This window comes from Nerophis lumbriciformis, linkage group LG02 (genome assembly GCF_033978685.3).
Source record: "Nerophis lumbriciformis linkage group LG02, RoL_Nlum_v2.1, whole genome shotgun sequence".
Lineage (NCBI taxonomy): Eukaryota > Metazoa > Chordata > Actinopteri > Syngnathiformes > Syngnathidae > Nerophis > Nerophis lumbriciformis.
This window is the reverse complement of record NC_084549.2, coordinates 44190001-44210630: the sequence shown is the minus strand read 5'-3', so window position 1 is coordinate 44210630 and position 20630 is coordinate 44190001. Positions and strand designations below refer to the sequence as shown.

General features: G+C 38.1%; 1 protein-coding gene across 3 annotated transcripts in view; it reads left to right on the top strand.

The window, feature by feature from the left end:
- asrgl1 (asparaginase and isoaspartyl peptidase 1) overlaps positions 1 to 20630 on the top strand; it is a 55154-nt gene that overhangs the window by 11896 nt on the left and 22628 nt on the right. For all 3 annotated transcript variants that reach the window (XM_061963492.2, XM_061963499.2, XM_061963505.2), the window contains 3 exons: positions 2553 to 2759; positions 12543 to 12685; positions 16778 to 16932. In XM_061963492.2, the coding sequence (XP_061819476.2) occupies positions 2567 to 2759; positions 12543 to 12685; positions 16778 to 16932 (491 nt within the window). In that variant the 5' untranslated portion in view covers positions 2553 to 2566. The remainder of the gene's footprint in view (positions 1 to 2552; positions 2760 to 12542; positions 12686 to 16777; positions 16933 to 20630) is intronic.

The following is a 20630-nucleotide window of genomic DNA, read 5'->3' as shown; positions in this document are numbered from 1 at the left end:
GGTGAGGAGATGGAATAGTTGTTTGGGAAAATGATGTGTCCGGTACCGCTCATTTATCTTCGAAACACTTAACTGCCCCATCCTGAATTAAACAATGTCAAGATGGCCACCTGAAACACCGACTAAACTACGAAGCTAAAGCTAGCAAGAACAATCCATACACCCACAATACATCTCATCTGCTTGTGTTATTGCGAACGACATCATCAATGTAAGATCAAAGTACAAACAGGACAGCAGTTGCATCTTGAGACAGTTGATTTTTTTTAAACAGCCTCAAGTCGTCTCTGTTCTCAAGTTAAGAACAACAGCACACTTCCACCCTTCACAATAATAGGGCCGTGCGCAACATCCGGTCTGACTGCATTAACAAAATAAAGGTTTCAAAAAGAATTACACAAGCATAATGTACTTGAAACACATATTGATATATTTACGCAATTGACTTAAAATGCTGGTGAAAATTGTCGAAATATATATTGCACCAAAAAATGTGACATTATTTGCATTTAATTAAAAAACATTTTACTACATTTTACATATGACACAAAAAGCACACACTCTTCAGTGGTAAAATAAGTGTAAAAGGTAAAAAATGTAATTCCAAAAAATTAAAACAGAAAAACTTTAATTTATTTTTTCATATTGCAATTGTTATCTTAATGTGTTATTGTTACTATTATTTTTTTTATTTTTTTTTACTTGTTTATTTATTACCAAGTTATATCCAGTTGTTCTTTTAAATTATATTTAATGTTGAGTTTTGGTTGTACAATAAATACTCATGTTTTCAAATTAATGATTAATCGTGTTATTTTGCATAATATGACTACTTTTATAAAAAATAAAAAAATTTGGTATAAGACTATAATATAACAGTCTTTTTCTAGTGGAAGTTACTGAAGTGTAACTGGAGGAGCGACTGCAAACATTCAGCTATACTGCATGCGTTCATGTGTTTGCAGGTTTGTGTTGGTTTGTAAGCCTAAACCCTAGTAATCCACAGACATACATCGGGACACAGGCTCTTCACGTGCATGTATGAATCTTAACTGTAATTGTAGTAGAGCAATCACATTAGAGGTGGTTACTCATGTATTTTGTGGCGATGCCACCCCCAAAGCTCTAAACCAGACCTGGGAAAATTAATGATACATCACATGGATAAAGATAAGACCTTCTGGAGGGAAGTTCTGTGGTCAGATGAAACAAAAATTGAGCTGTTTGGCCACAATACCCAGCAATATGTTTGGAGGAGAAAAGGTGAGGCCTTTATTCATCATTAACTACCGTCAAGCATGGTGGTGGTAGTATTATGCTCTGGGCCTGTTTTGCTGCCAATGGAACTGGTGCTTTACAAAGACTAAATGGGACAATGAAAAAGAAGGATCATCTCCAAATTCTTCAGGACAACCTAAAATCATCAGCCCAGAGGTTGGGTCTTGGGCGCAGTTGGGTGTTCCAACAGGACAATGACCCCAAACACACGTCAAAAGTGGTAAAGGAAAGGCTAAATCAGGTTAGAATTAAGGTTTTAGAATGGCCTTCCCAAAGTCCTGACTTAAACCCTGTTGTGAACATGTGGACAATGCTGAAGAAACAAGTCCATGTCAGAAAACCAACACATTTAGCTGAACTGCACCAATTTTGTCAAGAGGAGTGGTCAAAAATTCTACCAGAAGCTTGTGGATGGCTACCAAAAGCGCCTTATTGCAGTGAAACTTGCCAAGGGACATGTAACCAAATATTAACATTGCTGTATGTATACTTTTGACCCAGCAGATTTGGTCACATTTTCAGTAGACCCATAATAAATTCATAAAATAACCAAACTTCATGAATGTTTTTTGTGACAAGCATGTAAGTGCTCCAATCACTCTATCACAAAACAATAAGAGTTGTAGAAATTATTGGAAACTCAAGACAGCCATGACATTATGTTCTTTACAAGTGTATGTAAACTTTTGACCACGACTGTATATATGTCACAGCAGCTCAGACGAGGCACCAAGCAGTGTGGGTGGGGGAGAGTTTCCAGAGCCGCCAGCCTGAAATGCAGGTGTCAGGGACAGACGCAGAAGGGGATTTTTACAAGAAAGTTCTAAAGCTTTGTGATATATCAGATTGTAGGTGTTTTTTTTGTTTTACTCTTCGTGTTCATAGTTCGCTGTTTGTTGCATTTCTGTTGCGTTTCCCTTGATTGTAAAATATGTCGATCGAGGGGGGTTGTAACGTTCATATGTTGTCAATATTCAGTGTTTTATCGTTCATGGTTAATATTGTAAATATCACATTCCTTATTTACATGTACATTCTCATTTAGTAAAAAAAAAAAAAAAATTCCAGTTAGTTTTTATCATAACGTTTTTAGCATTCAATTAGACATTATTGTGAGGTTTTGTATTAGTCTTCCTAAAAATCGGATATGCTGGCCCCCAGACACATTTTTTTTCTCAGAGTCAAAATAATTGCCCAGGCCTGCTCTAAACCGAGATAAAACTCTTGAGTATTATTAATTAAATATAACTGTGTATTATGTCTTCTCTCCCCAGTTTCTACACGGGTGATGGACCGGCTTCCTGTAGTGGTGGTCCATGGGGGCGCAGGCAATATTCCAAAAGAGCGATCAGACAAGTCCCGTTCTGGGGTTTGCTCAGCTGCGCGAGCTGGGTATGTTATCTTACAAAAGGGGGGCAGCAGCATGGATGCTGTAGTCGAGGCCGTGACCCAGCTGGAGAATAACCCCATCTTCAATGCAGGTTAAGTAACAGCATTATGCAACATCTCCACGGCCATTTCATACATTATTACTACTGATGACATTTCAATGTAAAGGTAGGAAATGCAGCTTTCAGTCAATTGTTTATTCACTTTTTGTCATATACAGCAAGGTGTAAATCAATTTCCCTTCAGTTATTACAATTTATAAAAAAATGTCTGTGTGGGCTCCACTGAATCTATCATAACTTCACTTATCTTGAGCAGCACACATTTACGGTGGGACCTCTTAAATTGAGTGCCCCGACACCCTCAAGATGACACAAAACTTCAGTGGTGCCATCATGATTGATGTTGCGCAATGCTTAAAATATATTTTACCATACTGTATGCTGCATTGTGTACCAACTTGTCAGAATACTTCCTCAAGCCAATTATTTTTAAAATTAAATTATTGCATATTGTTGTGATTAGGGATGATGTTTGATAAGAAATTATCGAGTTCGAGCCCATTATCAGGGACAGCGTGGCGCAGTGGAAGAGTGGCCGTGCGCAACCCGAGGGTCCCTGGTTCAATCCCCACCTGATACCAACCTCATCATGTCCGTTGTGTCCTGAGCAAGACACTTCACCCTTGCTCCTGATGGCTGCTGGTTAGCGCCTTGCATGGCAGCTCCTGCCATCAGTGTGTGAATGGGTAAATGTGGAAGTAGTGTCAAAGCGCTTTGAGTACCTTGAAGGTAGAAAAGCGCTATACAAGTACAACCCATTTATCATTTATTTATCATTTATTATCGAATCCTCTTATCAAAACGATTCCTTATCGAATCCAGATAGGTTGTTGTATATGGAAAAAAACACAGTATTTGGTTTAACAAAAGCTCACTTTTATTTTATAAGATAAAATAAAATAAATATTGACTGTTGTTACCCCCCTAAAAATATAAAATAAAATAAATAAATATTGACTGTTGTTTTTTCAGAAAAACAAATATATACAGTAACACAAAAACAACCTGTCTCTGTGATCACTATAGGTGTATAAATAATAATATAGTGTTAAATAAAATCAGTCCCTTGGGCACAAAACTTAAAATAATACAGCTCTCCAAAAAGTGCACTTCTGCTGCTATTGGAACATCCTTCTGGGGTCCATCAGTGTGGCCTCCTCCAGGAATGACTGCACGTCCTTGTCCTGGAGGAAAAATGAGGGACAGACACAGCATAGAATTAGGGGGGAAATTAGCTGAATGTGAAGACTAGGGTGTCTGTTATTAAGTCTTTAGCATTAGTATGTGGAATTAAATGATGAAATGGATTAAGTAATGAAGTTAAACATTGTACTGATATGATCCACTTTAAGAGGTAGTTCAAATTAATAGTGCTTACAAAGTACAAAGAAGAATTATGAGAAATACTTTCAACCTTATTGAAAATAAGATATTCTTCATCTCAGTATATTAATAATGCCTGAATTAATTAATTACATATTACAAAACTGTTGTATATACTAATTCACAGATGTTATTTTATTGTAAAAAGGTCAGTAAATGATGTATATATTTGTAAACGCTCTGAAGTGGGAAAGGGGTAAGATTAAATAAGCTTTACTTCGTCCTACTCCTTTTCAACACATGATGTAAAGTGAAATGATATGAAACTGTGATGTGTTATGCTGTAAGTGTGTTCATGTACGAAATAAACTAAAGAAAGAAAGAAAGCACTAGTTTATTTGACAGACCTGCAAACTTTGGAGTGGTGTAGGCTACAAGATACAGTTAACGTTATCAGACACATACAAAAAGGCTACCGTTAACGTTATCAGACACATACAAAAAGGCTAACGTTAACGTTATCGTTAGCCACTGACTATGCTTCGGTAACGTTAGTCTAGCTAACATTACTGCAGTCCTGGTTGACATAAGAGGTAACGTTATTTTAGCCTAAAGGCTACGAGTGAGCAGATATGGAAATTAACCGGCAACAGTTAACGTTAGTTACTCACCAGCACTATCACTGGAATTGGCGCTGCAGGTTGAAGCAGAGGAAGAGGAGCGTGCTTCGTCATCTCTGTCGCTGCTTCTCCACGACACCTTTCTCTAACCTTCAGGTTATGTACGGCCTGAACATGTTTCATCATGCTTGTTGTACTTCCCCCCCTTACATGAGAGGGAAGCTGGCAATAATTGCAGATAGCCGTTTTCCTCGTCGTATTTTTTTGTAAAATGAAGCCATGTCTTGAGGCGTTTTTTCAAGTCCATTGTTGTTGCTGCTTCTGTATCTGCCGCCTAATGACTGAGCTACGTCATTTCCTGGGACGTGCCACAGGGCATTTCCTGTGGGACGGGATTTGTTCCCAGGGATTCAAATAAAGAACCAACTCTTTTTCTTTACTATAGTGGCCTCGATAATGGGAACCGGTTCTCAAAAAGGGATTTGAGTCCATGGAATCGGTTCTTTTCTTATCGAACATTGACACGGCACGGCCACTCTACCAACCGAGCTATACCGCCCCTTCTGTTACAGTTGATGAGAGCACTGATATTACAGATGTTGCTGAACTTGCTAAATATATATGTGGAGTTGATGAAACATTAGCCGTCACTGTAAAATTCTTTGAGTTGGTTTGCATGATGGACACCACAACTGCTGAGGACATTTTGGATTTTGTGGTTGGCGTGCTTAACAGAGAAGGAGTGGACTCGGACAGTGTGGCAGTGATGATTGGAAGAAAAGCAGGTATTGTCACAAAATACAGAGAATAAAGGACATTTCTGGTCATTTCACTTTATTTTACACCAGGAAGCTTTGTGTTGCAAGTCATTAAAAATGGCTAACATCATGGAAGTGGTTACTTGAACTGTTCTGCTTTTGAGAGTGATGGTTCCAGTAGAGATATGTAAAATCCTTTAGATACTTGGACATGTGTTGGACAGCCAGGCCAAAGTATTGTCATAAACTGTTTCCACACCACATGCCCGATTTGGAAGAAGGTAAAGGGGGCATATAATTATGATGTAGTCAGCCATTTGTTCCTCTGTGCCACACTCACACACTGCTGTAGGAGACACCCCGTGTGCGCATTGTTGAGTTGAATAGCCCAATGACAATTTAAAGGCAGTTAAAGTCTGAGGTGAGGTAAAACTGGTTTCTGTAACAAAAGCATGGAGTCTAGATATGCTCTTATTTCACTTCGTGATTCATTGCATTCCACCCAACATGCTGCCATCGTGCTGGAGTCTGCAAAGTCATCCAGCAGTTCCAGTGCGGCAGGTACATATGGGTGTCTTGATTTAAGTTGTCGCTGCCACCCGGAATGTGGGGACAAAAGCCTGTCATGAAGAAATTGTCTAGGATCTTGTGCGTGGCAAGCCATAGACGGTGTGACTCTTTTGCAGCGAAGATCAGATGGTTGAATGCCTGCCAGAACCAACATGTTGTCCGTTTGAGTGGGACGCAGGCATCCAGTCACTATACACAAAGTGGACTAGAGCCTGGTGGCTGTACGCAATTTTGTGGCACCAGCCCCCCATTGAGAACCTGCTAGTCTTCCCAAGAGGCCAAGGTTGACAACTTCTTTGACAGCGATGTTAAGCTCATGTCGGGCCTACTTTTTGTTAAAATGGTAGGTCTTTAACACTGTTTTCGTTATACTGAGCTGCATCTTGTACTGTTAATTTAATCCGAGCCAGAAGCCTTAATCATTGACGCCAGCCGGTCCACCTCTCTCCTGTCGGCGGACTCGTCGCCATCCGAGATGAGCCCGATGAGGGTAGTGTCGTCCGCAAACTTGAGCAGCTTTACGGACTGGTGACTGGAGGTGCAGCAGTTTGTATACAGGGAGAAGAGCCAGGGGGAAAGTACACAGCCCTAAGGACTACCAGTGTTCGTGGTTCGACTGTCCGAGACAATCTTGCCCAGCTGCACGTGCTTTCTTCGGTCCATCAGGAAGTCATTGATCCAACTGCAGCTCGCTGAGCTGGTAGAGCTTGTCTCGTAGCAGTCCAGGAGGCCAGGATTAGTGATTTAGAAGAAGCTGAAACACTGCCGATTGCGGATGGACATTAGCCGCTAACTAGCTAGCCATGTCTTAAAGCACCTCTTCCTGTTGGCGTTTCAGTGTTATAGCTTCACCTTTATTGTTGGTTTTTAAGACAAAATGGAATCATTCTCCCTATTCTGTCTACACACTGTGTCTACTTGTAAGTACACCGTGATTGGGCGCTGCCGAACATGTTCCTCTGCTCTTAAAAACAGCAATGTCATGACGTGACGACGCGCCGTCATGCCTGCAAAAAAAAATATGGCTGATTCATTAGTACCGCATACTATACACTTCACCCTTGCTCCTGATGGGTGCTGGTTAGCGCCTTGCATGGCAGCTCCCTCCATCAGTGTGTGAATGTGTGTGTAAATGGGTAAATGTGGAAGTAGTGTCAAAGCGCTTTGAGTACCTTGAAGGTAGAAAAGCGCTATGCAAGTACAACCCATTTATCATTTATTATACTAGTGCCGGTATACCTTACAACCCTAGTATGTGTATATATATATACATATATATATATGTATGTAGCTATGTATGTATACATAAGTATATATATATATATATATATATATATATATATATATATATATATATATATATATATATATATATATATATATATACATACATACATACATACAGTCGCGATCAAAAGTTTACATACACTTGTAAAGAACATAATGTCATGGCTGTCCTGAGTTTCCAATAATTTCTACAACTCTTATTTTTTTGTGATAGAGTGATTGGAGCACATACTTGTTGGTCACAAAAAACTTTAATGAAGTTTGCTTCTTTTATGACTTTATTATGGGTCTACTGAAAATGTGACCAAATCTGCTGGCTCAAAAGTATACATACAGCAATGTTAATAATTGGTTACATGTCCCTTGGCAAGTTTCACTGCAATAAGAATCCCCTGAAGAGCAGGGAAACCTACGAAACAGGCTTGTAGGGATGAAATAGCCTTTGTGTTTTTTCCTGACCTAACGTATAGCCCCCGAGTCAAAATGTTTGGGGACCTCTCGTGTACAATTTAATGAATATTTTGCTTAGAAAATGTTAAAAATATATGCCATTGCATGCGATACATGTTTTTTTCTTTCAAAAAGTAAAAACTACTCTAAGAAAATATAAAGTGCGTTATTGGCATATATTATTTTGTGACTTTCACGGGCCACATTTAATGATGTGTAATATTGAAAGAAAATTAAATAGAAACAAAGAAACATGATGTGTGGCTGAAAAGGAGCAGAAAGAAGCAAATGCTTGTATTGTCCTGCCCCATCACTCTTGATAATCCTATAGTAGTCGTCTTGACGTGACTGAACTGCTTTAAAATGTTGCTTCAGACAACGACTGCACTAAATGAATACAGTTCTGCTCTAATAGATTGCTGTTGTATAGTTGGAAAGTGTGCAATTTAATGTAATTCAACATCCTCACTACAAAATGGTTTGGTTTGGTGAATTCTATTGTTAATGCATGTTAAAGTTAAAAATGTTAAAGTGCAATAGTTCAATCCGACCTACCTTTGACTTAAGGCTTCTTTGTGTCTAAACACTTGACCTAAATCTGAGGTTGTTCATATGTTTTGTAAAAGAATATTTAATTAAATATTAAAATGTTCAAAGTTACTTGAACTTCTTTGCATAAAAACAAAAGGCATAAACATGGAATTATAATTTAGATTACATGATTAGTACGTGGGCCTCACAATACGAAGGCCCTGGGTTCGATCCTGGGCTCGGGATCTTTCTGTGTGGAGTTTGCTTGTTCTCGCCGTGACTGCGTGGATTCCCTCCAGGTACTCCGGTTTCCTGCCACCTCCAAAGACATAAACCTGGGGATAGGCTGACTGGGAACTCTAAATTGGCCCTAGTGTGTTAATGTGAGTGTGAATGTTGTCTTTCTATCTGTGTCGGCCTTGCGATGAGGTCGTGACTTGTCCAGGGTGTACCCCGCCCTCTGCCCCTCTGCAGCTGAGATAGGCCCCAGCACCCCCCGCAACCCCGTAGGGGACAAGCGGTAGAAAATGGATGGATGGATGGATTGTTGTACTGGTTTGGTCAATTTGACATCTAATTAGGCTGTATGTGGCCCGTGAGCCAAAATGAGACTAACACCCTTGATCTAAAGGATTACATTACTTCGTGATGGAATCCTATCAATTCAAACTGTTTTTGTAAGGTTCTTTTAATACATAAGAACATGTTCAGTACACTTGTGAATTGTCCAAACACTAACTGTACATTCACAAACTGCCTGTAAACCCGAAATGGTAAATGTCTGTTAGCTTCATTGAACCTCTTATGTTAACACTGAACGTTGACTTCTATGGTAGTAAGCTACATTGGTAGATATAGCTGTCCTGGGGGAGATCGATGGAAACGTGGCTGCCAATATGAGCCACACCACCCCTAAATACTGCATTATTTGTTAAAAATGGGTTTTAAGGAGCCATCCATTAACCTTGCAAGTGAATTAAAGCACATGACTATTCTCTCTCAGTCATCCCCAGACGAGCTTCCATCGGAGTCTCCAATCATTCCGGTTCTCCATACACCCGGCCAGCTCCGTAGAGCTTTCAGCTCCCGCATCTTTCTTCAGGATGTCCACGTACGTTAGTGCGGGACGTCCTTGTGATCAATGCCCGTGCGTTAATTCCCATAGGACCAGCTTCCGATGTATGTGGCAGTGGCCGGCCAGCCTCATTCTCCTAGCTGTTACCTTCTTGCTGCGCCTCGGCAGTTGCCCGTACAGGTCCTTGTTGGTGATGTGGATGTTCTGGTCCACATTCAGAACAGCTCGTATCATTCTGGTGTAGCACCCATCTAGGGACTTCTGCATGATGGGTGTCAGTGTCCAGCTTTCGCAGCCATACAGGAGGACAGACTCCGTATAGGAAGTATAGGCTTATCGGTATCTTGTGTCTCCATGAAAGCTATACTTTGCGCATATTGCAAGTGTGAAATGGCACAATATAGCACACATTTAAATGCACTGTTCACTTAGGCACATAGCAGAGTCCCATTCAGAATAGGGATGTTCCGATCAGGGTTTTATGCTGCCGATTCCAATACCGATCATCCATGAGTAAGGTCGGCCGATACCAATACCAATACTGATCACATGTATTAACTGTACATTTCTCCATTTATTTTTGGTGAGTGCTATTGACAGTTTAACAAAATCAACACAATAAATAAAATTCTTTTTTTTTACTCTATTTTTTTATTAAATACAATCGTTTGAGCAATACAAAGTTACTAATACACAATAACTAAACAAAAGCAAAAATTACTCGCTGTTAAGTCCTTTGATTTTTTTTAACCTAAAAGTCCTCTTGTATTCAAGGAATTTTACCCTGAGTTTGTAAACATTAACAAAACCAACAACAAAAACATTGAGAAAATAAAAATATATATCTAATTACTCTTATATCGATTATATACTAATACTACCTCTAGTATCGATACCACCAATTTATGAATCGATCTGGCCACCTCCTATGTTTTGTGTACTGACTGTGGAAAATGCTGACACACCAACAGTTGTTATATTATACTCTCTCTAGACTCTTTATTAATCTACTTTTTAATTTACTGCTAATAACTGCTTACTTTCTGCTGTACCTTGCTTCCATCTACACTTCTTAAACTTTACTAAGCACTTATTTCTTGGTGTTGTTTCAAGTAGTGCTGGACAATTATGGCAAAAATAAAACTCACGATTATTTTTGATTGTTATTGTAATCACGATTTATTAAACGATTATTCATTAGTTTGAAATGAAAACAAAAGTATTTACTGTACCACCAAAACTCAACTTTAAATATAGTTTAAAAAAATGGATATACATTTGTTACAAATAAACCACAACAGGTAAAATAATAATAGGAATAACAATACATATAAATAATAGCATTATAAAAAAAACAATACAATTCAGTTTTTCTGTTTTTAGTATTTTTAATTCAATTTTTTACCTTTTATACTTAATTTACCACCAATAGAGTGAGTGCGTTTTGTGTAAAATAAAATGTAATAAAATGTTTTTTAATTAAATGCAAAAATCATCACATTTATTGTTGCAATATATCTTTGGACAATTTTGACCGGCATTTTAGGTCAAAGCATAATAACTGTGTAATTGTATCGATATGTGCTTCAAGTATGTTTGTGCAAGGTAATCTTTTGAAACCTTTATTTTGTTAGCGCAGTCAGAACGGATGTGGCGCACCACGCTATTATGTTCTCAGCTTGGTGAGTAAAGAGGCGACTCACTTGAGGCTGCTGTTTTAAAAAAAAAGAGAACGCTTCTAAATATGCGACTGCTGTTCTGTTTGCACATTAATGTTTCATAGATGATGTCGTTCACAACAACACAAGCAGATGAGATGTGTTGTGTAGGTGTATGGATTATTCCTGTTTTAAAGCTTTAGCTTTGTAGTTTAGTCGCTGTTTGGTTCAATGACGGGGTGGTTGAGTGTGTCGGGGATAAATGAGCGATACCGAACACATTATTTTCCATAACAAATGTTTATTCTCCTCACAATGACAACATTTCACTTACATTTAGGTAAATTTTACGCATATTGTTTTGCCTTTATCAGCGGATTCTGTTTTATTGGCCAATTATGTGACTCCGTCGGCGGTTCTGTGACTCAGTCGGCGGTTCTGGCCGGTCTTGGCCGCTTCTGCCATCCTAGTCACTGCCGTTGTGTCCTTGGGCAAGACACTTTACCCACCTGCTCCCAGTGCCACCCACACTGGTTTAAATGTATTTTAGATATTGGGTTTCACTATGTAAAGCGCTTTGAGTCACTAGAGAAAAGCGCTATATAAATATAATTCACTTCACTTCACACTTCACTACATTACAGCAGAAATCCCATGCCTTACTTTTTATGTTGAGTTTTTTATGTTTATGTTGTGATTATTGATTAGGCATACTAGTGCTGTGTCAAATAAAAATAGTAACCATGGTGAAATCCCAAACTTTGAGTAGACATGCTCTTTTTTCACTCATTTGTGCATCTGTTTCACCGTCACAAGCGCTGGAATCCCTGCGCAGCCCATTAATAGTTTTTTTGTTTTGTTTTCAATTATTATATTTTCATAATTCTGAGAATCCATCATCGAAATAAAAATTTGAATAATTGTCCAGTACAGTGCAATGTCAGGGGGGGCACGTGTGACTTTGGGGAAAAATGCTTTTTTTGCCTTGCCAGAATATGATGAAGTGTATGTAGCACTTGGCTTCACTGTAACCACGGTGGTAGACGAGGAAAGACCGGTGTGTTGTTTACTTTAATGTTAATAAGCTTACAATGTTATGCTGAGGTATACAGTAGTTATAACAATTTTATAGCCAAATTATACTAATTATAGTCACAGTGGAGAGTGGGGGAGCGCAAACATTTTCTTCTCCCTGGGGTAGAATAGAAAATATTTTAAAAGCACTGCATTCAGTTAACTTGTAAAGTTTACACTGCATTTTTGGTTCATCCTGAAATGTCACCACCCATTTTTGCGTTTAGTGTACCTGACCATTGAATACTTTCAAATATATTCTCTGTCCACCATTGTTTTATATACTTTATTATAATGATATATTATGTCCCTTCTCTACACATTTTTCATCCATTATTGTGGTAAGTGAATATAGGTTTGATAAACGTCTTGCTCTTGCTTTAACCTAAAAAAGGAATTCCCCTCACCAATGCCTTTTTTATTATCCACTAGCTAGATTTTCTATATTCATCTGTACTTGTTTTTAGGATGTGGGTCAGTGCTGACCGCTGGTGGGGAGGTGGAGATGGATGCTATTGTGATGGATGGAAAAACTCTGGCTAGTGGTGCAGTTTCTGCTGTACGCAATATAGCCAATCCTGTTCAGCTAGCAAGGCTGGTTATGGAAAAGGTAAATATGAGCACAGTGCGATCCAAATACCACGTGCTAAAATGCGTGTGCAAACTATAAAATTGTACTATGTACTATTAGTGGGCTGCGTGTACAATTTATTAAGGATTTTGCGTGCAATACGCGGCTTACTCCATCATTCATTTATTGCACATCCATGTTTAATGCTCCCACCTTTTTGAAACATGCAGCAGACCACTTTTTTAACCACTGTTTCCTCTGCATTTTACAAACAAATCTGCATTGTGATTTACAACAAAACTCGCTTTTTTAGCGCGCTGAAGATGCGCACTGGGAGACGCTGGCACTAGCTGACCGCATTCAGTGGATTGTTCTAGATGCAAGAAAATGCATATTGCAGGAAGTTTTTCATAGATGATTATGAAAAAACGAACGTCATTAAACACACCAGCAGATACCAAAACACATCAATTTAATTAGCTTTAATAGGCCCCTTAAGTGGCCCTGCGATGAGGTGGCGACTTGTCCAGGGTGTACCCCGCCTTCCACCCGATTGTAGCTGAGATAGGCTCCAGCGCCCCCCGCGACCCCAAAGGGAATAAGCGGTAGAAAATGGATGGATGGATGGAGGCCCCTTAAGTCATCCAATAGTTATAAAATTATAAAATGATATTGCTAAAAAGACAATAAGTCTAATATTTTTAGTTTTGATAGTCAGTATATGTTGACAAGCATACATAGGATGAACCTGCAGTGTGATTGCCTCTTTTTTATAGCCATTTCTGCGCAACTGTCAGTTTGTGCAGCCTTTGCAAACGTACTAAATATAGACGCAAAACAGCGGCCACATAAAAGTTATAGTCTTGATAAATCACAATGCATATGCTACGGCAGAGGTGGGTAGAGTAGCCAGAAATTGTACTCAAGTAAGAGTACTGTTACTTTAGAGATTTATTACTCAAGTAAAAGTAAGGAGTAGTCACCCAAATATTTACTTGAGTAAAAGTAAAAAGTATGTTGTGAAAAAGCTACTCAAGTACTGAGTAACTGATGAGTAACATACACACTCATATCATATATATATATATATATATATATATATATACATATATATATATATATACATACATTGATATATACAGTATATAATTTATATGTATTTATTTTGCTGTTTTTGTTTACATGTTAAAGGTGTTTTAATGAATATACATGCATGTTTAACATATAGATTCCTTTCTTTCATGAAGACTAGAATATAAGTTGGTGTATTACCTGATTGTGATGACTTGCGTTGATTGTAATCAGACAGTAGTGATGATAATGTCCACGTTTTCAAATGGAGAAGAACAGTTCCTCCTTTCTGTCTAATACCACATGAAAGTGGTGGGTTTTTGGCATCGTATTTGTCCAGCTTCCATATTCGTTTTTATACACTTTACAAGAAATATATTGGCGTCAAACTCCGTAGCTTACTAGCTTGTTTGCGCTGGCTTTCGGAGACTCTTATTGTGAAAGCGCAGGTGCGATGGAGCGGCACTTTTATTGTGAAGACAGGAATGTCCTCATGTGCGGTCAGTCTTTAGGCTTTTGACGGAATGTACGGTTGAAATAAAGTATCTTTTTTCCTTCACACTTTTGATTGATTGATTGGAACTTTTATTAGTAGATTGCACAGTACAGTACATATTCCGTACAATTGACCACTAAATGGTAACACCCCAATAAGTTTTTCAACTTGTTTAAGTCAGGTCATGTGACCACCTGGCTCTGTTTGATTGGTCCAACGTCACCAGTGACTGCATCTGATTGGTGGAACGAAGTGAAACGTCACCAGTAAGGCAGGCACTTTGAAGGTCTGTCTGACAGACCAAAACAAACAAAGCGTGCATTAACAGATCGATAAAAATTAGTAGCGAGTAGCGAGCTGAATGTAGATAAAAGTAGCGGAGTAAAAGTAGCGGAGTAAAAGTAGCGTTCCTTCTCTATAAATATACTTAAGTAAAAGTAAAAGTATGTTGCATTAAAACTACTCTTAGAAGTACAATTTATCCCAAAAGTTACTCAAGTAGATGTAACGGAGTAAATGTAGCGCGTTACTACCCACCTCTGTGCTACGGTAAATGATTATATTAGCATTTTCTCCTCCCGATATTGTGGTCATTCTGATAATCAGCACAAATTCTGCATATATATAAAGACAGACACATTAAATGGTTTGAGGTTTTCTTTGCTCAGTTAAGAGACGCAATTCTCTGTGCACAAGCTCAGTAGATTAACTTGATGTGTGCGTACAAGTTTGCTTGTGTTTTGATTAGTGATGTCAAAATTATGAGTTCACTTATGTGATTAATCACAAAAAAAATTGTATTAGTCATGTGCACACTTAGATTAATCATGCAATTTATTTTGAGTGTACAAAAGCTCTTCTACCTTTTACCTGCTATACAGTCAGTAGTCAGTACAAAAATGAGCAAATTTCACTGCAAAATACAGCCTGAAAGAACTTTAAATAAACCTGTGACATTCTGACAAAATTATATTTGTGTACAAATATTGAGGTCTTTTCTTAAGCAAATTCTAATTATGCAAGCCAGTAATCACCTGTCGTTAATCATGAAAATTCAGATTCCAAAATGTGATTAAACTGATTTGAAAAAAAAAAAAAATCATTTGACAGCAGTAGTTTTAACACACACAAATATTTAGGTGTTCAGGACCAATATGAACTAAAATGTTGAGATACTTGCTGCTTAACTCTATTCTACAGGAACTGGAAATAGAATAAAAGCAGGATTTTTACAATCATCATTGCAATGTTCAAAAGTATCTTGATGTTCAGGGGGAAAATAAAACATCTAGAACAAGCCCTGATTGATAAATCAAGCATGTTTCATAGCATTTCTCCGTAGACTGCATATAATGACTTAATACTGTAGTAATGCTTACAGTGCAGAGTACTAAACTTTACTAATACAGTCTTAAAATTTGAACACATCAAGGGTTTCATAATTTGGAAACTATCTATCATTCATCCATTTTCTACCACATTATCAAGTTCATCGCCACAGGTAAGCTGGAGCTCTTAGACTTTGGGTAAAATCAATCACAAGGCACATATACAGTAGACACATTAGCATTCAAATCTATTTAGAGGTTTTAATTAACCTAAATTGCATGTGTTTGGACTGTGGGAAGGAAAGGGCTTTAAACATAAGCATGGAGAGCATGCTTCTAAATGTGTCCTGAAGAACTATTCATGTAGCTACAGTAGCTGTGCATAGTAAGACTCAGGTAACAAGCATAGGGGAGCATAAAGAGCCAAATATGTCGCAAATGTCACTCCTCAGAAGTTTAGTTGAGTCTTTTTGCGTTGTCGTCTCTATTCTTCTCTCTGAAGACGAGTGTTGCTTTTATTCTGTTTCCTTATTTTGCTTTTCTGCAGCTAAAAAGAAACTTGGCTAAATTCTCTTACTTCACGAGGACTCGTACCGTATTTTTCGGACTATAAGTCGCAGTTTTTTTCATAGTTTGGTCGGGGGTGGGACTTTTTCCTCAGGAGCGACTTATATGTGAAATTATTAACACATTACTGTAAAATATCAAATAATATTATTTAGCTCATTCACGTAAGGGACTAGACATATAAGATTTCATGGGATTTAGCGATTAGGAGTGACAGATTGTTTGGTAAACGTATAGCATGTTCTATATGTTATAGTTATTTGAATGACTCTTCCCATAATATGTTGCGTTAACATACCAGGCACGTTCTGAGTTGGTTATTTATGCGTCATATAACGTACACTTATTCAGCCTGTTGTTCACTATTCTTTATTTATTTTAAATTGCCTTTCAAATGTCTATTCTTGGTATTGGGTTTTATCAAATACATTTCCCCCAAAAAATGCGACTTATACTCCAGTGCGACTTATATATGTTTTTTTCCTTCTTTATTATGCATTTTATAGCTTATATGCACAGCTTATACTCCGGAGCGACTTATACTCCGAAAAATACGGTAATTGTTTTCCCCTGAAGACACTCATTAAAGAAAAACAAGTGTATAAATGAATGCCATAAAAACTCAGTTTGCAAACTTTTATTAAGATAAATGTTGATAATCTGTTCTAGACGAGTCATATCTGTCTGACAGCACATGGTGCAAATCAGTTTGCTCGGGTCATGGGCATCCCAGAGGTCCCCCAAGAATCCCTCATCACTGAATACTCCCGAATGCGTTGGAAAAAGAACCTGGCACCTGATGCCAACCCTGTGGAGTGCCAAATGTGAGTTAAGTCACACCATACATGTTGTTTGTCTTATGTGTGCCCCCCTGAAGGAATTGTTTTGTTTTTAGATTTTTGCATTTGTTTTTTTATACAATATTTTGATGAAACAATTATTGTTGGCAATTTTACTCTGGCAAAATTACTCTTTACGTTTCAAAAATGACAATAAAAACTGCACTAATTGATTTTTCCATACTGCTGCAAAGTACGACTAAGATAAGCTTCTGCAGAGAACCCTTAATTTAAATAGAGACCAAATCGAATTCAATCATGTAGGCAGGTGGGTCCAAGTGGGGCTGGTAATTGGAATGTTATACCAAAATCCTTAAGGTATATTTTACTTCTTCATACATGGCTATTAGTAATCACAAACAAGATAAATCCTGCACCGTGCCCGATTTTGTGACAAGCTTAACAGTGGTGTCAATTTATCTTAAGATAAAACTGCATTATAGGCAAGGGCGTTAGCTATTTAGGGGCCCACGCCAATCTTGGGGGCCCTCCACATTACAAAAACAACATGGCAACTTATTATGTTGTTGGAAACTACCATGTGAGCTGAACATTAAAACTTGGTGGGCTGTGCAATGAATATCACTGATCTCAATGCATATACTGTAATATATAGTAAGTTAGGAATAGTATCATCCATCCATAAGTAATCAACATTCATTAAAGTGCAAGCAATTTTTTTGGAGATCATTATTTTGCTAGCGAAGTTGGACCAGATGTGACGCGTAGCTCTATTATTGTAAAGGCAGGACGTGTGTGACTGGTGGGAAAACAAGCGCTCTTGATGGTAGCCATGTTTGAACGAGAGAAGACTGTTAACTTTAAAAAGGAACCTCTCCATTCCTACCGAGCTTGAACTACATCTTACCAATAGTTAACCATTTTGAGCGCTTTAATACTCCCATAATGTGATGAAAAGCGTCACTCTCCACTTGCATCTTTTACTGAGAGTAGTTCTTGCTGTGTTGACCACGCACATTCGGTGTCACTGTGAAAAAGGTTGACAACTTGGGCAGTTTTAATAAAAACGTTTTGCTTTTTTCTCGCCTTCGCTCTGCTTCATCTTTTTAAAAACATCTAATAACCGCGCCATCAGGTTTGTTTTAGTCTTTCTTCTGGACTTAAGTCTTTGCATGAGCTAGGGATGGTTCATTGCATGAGAAGGGATTGAAGAACTGTCAAAAATGATTATGATTGACCAAGCATTTTAATGTATTTTGAAGCATGGAAATTAAGACAAACAAATAGTTGTTTTAAACAGAAGAACACTTTATTGATCGTTTCTATGAGACGTCTTGGGGGCCCATGAAAATCTTGAAGCTCCAGGCAACTGGCTTTGTTGATGGCGTGTCCACCCTGATTATAAATTATACTATAACTGTGGTCATGTTTTACTGTAGCAGATGATGCTGAGCAACATTGAGTATGTATGATAATTTTCCTCAAAAAAATGATTTTAAGAATCTGGTATGTTAATTTTCCGCGCATGCGTATTAGGTCGCGTTGCGCCGGCTGAAGGAGGGGGCTAGGGGGTCTTAAACGACCATTGTGTGTGTGTGTGTGTGTGTGTGTGTGTGTGTGTGTGTGTGTGTGTGTGTGTGTGTGTGTGTGTGTGTGTGTGTGTGTACAAAGATAAGGTTAGGTAGTATTTAGCCTGGATAACTTAGTGTAAACGGGGCCTAAGAACTATGGCCAGGAGGCTGCCCTCCCACACACACACACAGCTTATGACCCTGCAAGCGCTACACAAAAGTGTCTCTAAAAGCCTTAATGTCCATGTGTCCACGGTATAATGGAGAAAGTTTAGCACTGGTGCTACTCTCCCTAGGTGTGGTCAACCTGTAAAGATGACTGAGAGCACAGCGCAGAATGCTTAGTGAGTTGAAGAATCTTAGAGTGTCAGCTAAAGACTGACAGAAATCTCTGGCACATGCTGACCTTATTGTTGACGAATCTACAATACGTAAAACATTGAACAAGAATGGAGTTCATGGGAGGACACCACGGAGGAAGCCACTGCTGTTCAAAAAAACATTGCTGGACGTTTGAAGTTCGCAAAGGAGCTCCTTGATGTTCCACAGCACTACTGGCAAAATATTATGTGCACAGATGAAACCAAAATTGAATTGTTTGGAAGGAACACACAACGCTATGTGTGGAGGAAGAAAGGCTCAGCACACCAACATCAAAACCTCATCCCAACTGTGAAATGTGGTTGAGGTGGCATCATGGTTTGGGGCTGCTTTGCTGCCTCAGGGCCTGGACGGATAGCTTTCATCGATGGAAAAATGAATTCCCAAGTTTGTCAAGACATTTTGCAGGAAAATTTAAGACCATCTGTCCGCCAACTGAAGCTCAATGGAGGATGGGTAATGCAACAGGACAGCGACCCCAAGCATAGCAGTAAATCAACAACAGAGTGGCTTCAACAGAAGAATACACACCTTCTGGAGTGGCCAAGTCAGAGTCCTGACCTCAACCCGATTGAGATGCTGTGGCATAACTTCAAGAGAGCGATTCACACTAGACATCCCAAGAATATTGCTGCACTGAAACAGCTTTCTGAAGAGTAATGGTCCAAAATTCCTCCTGACAGTTGTGCAGGTCTAATCTGAAATGACAGGAAACGGAAGGTTATTGCTGTGAAAGGAGGGTCAACCAGTTATTAAATCCAAGGGTTCACTTACTTTTTCCACCCTGCACTGGGAATGTTTACATGTTATGTTGAATAAAAAGATGAAAACCAAAAAATTTTTGTGCGGTATTAGTTCAAGCAGACTGTGTGTCTATTGTGACTTTGATGAAGAGCAAAAGACATTTTATCACCAATTTATGCAGAAATCCAAGTAATCCCAAAGGGTTCACATACTTTTCCTTGCATCATCAATCATGTTATAAGTTAATATTCAGCAATAAGGTTGAGGAAATATGCAACCTTGCAAACAAAATAGTGGTCACCACCGAAACGTGCAGTTACTATTGAAACACTCGGTGTTTACACAGAAAAGAAAGTATATTGAGTTATCAACTCAAATATTATGATACAGATTGGTTTAATGCAGTGGTTCTCAAACTTTTTTTGTCATCCCCCACTTTGGACAAGGGGGAGTTTTCAAGCCCCACCTGCCCCCATCACCCCAACAGAGCGCTAATGCCAAGCTTTAACATTTTAAAATTTATTGAACATCAAGTTGTATACATTCAAACTCAATAACATAAAATAACATCAAGTTCAATAATAAATAAAATAACTGTGCAGCTGTGGTATAACTTGCATCAAGTTCAATAATAAATAAAATAACTTCCATCAAGTTCAATAATAAATCAAAAAAAGTGTTATAACTTGCATCAAGTTCAATTATAAATCAAAAAAAGTGTTATAACTTGCATCACGTTCAATAATAAATAAAAAAAAACTGTTATAACTTGCATCAAGTTCAATAATAAAAAAAAAAAAACTGTTATAACTTGCATCACGTTCAATAATAAATCAAAAAAAGTGTTATAACTTGCATCAAGTTCAATAATAAATCAAATAAAAGTGTTATAACTTGCATCAAGTTCAATAATAAATCAAAAAAAGTGTTATAACTTGCATCAAGTTCAATAATAAATCAAAAAAAGTGTTATAACTTGCATCAAGTTCAATAATAAATCAAATAAAAGTGTTATAACTTGCATCA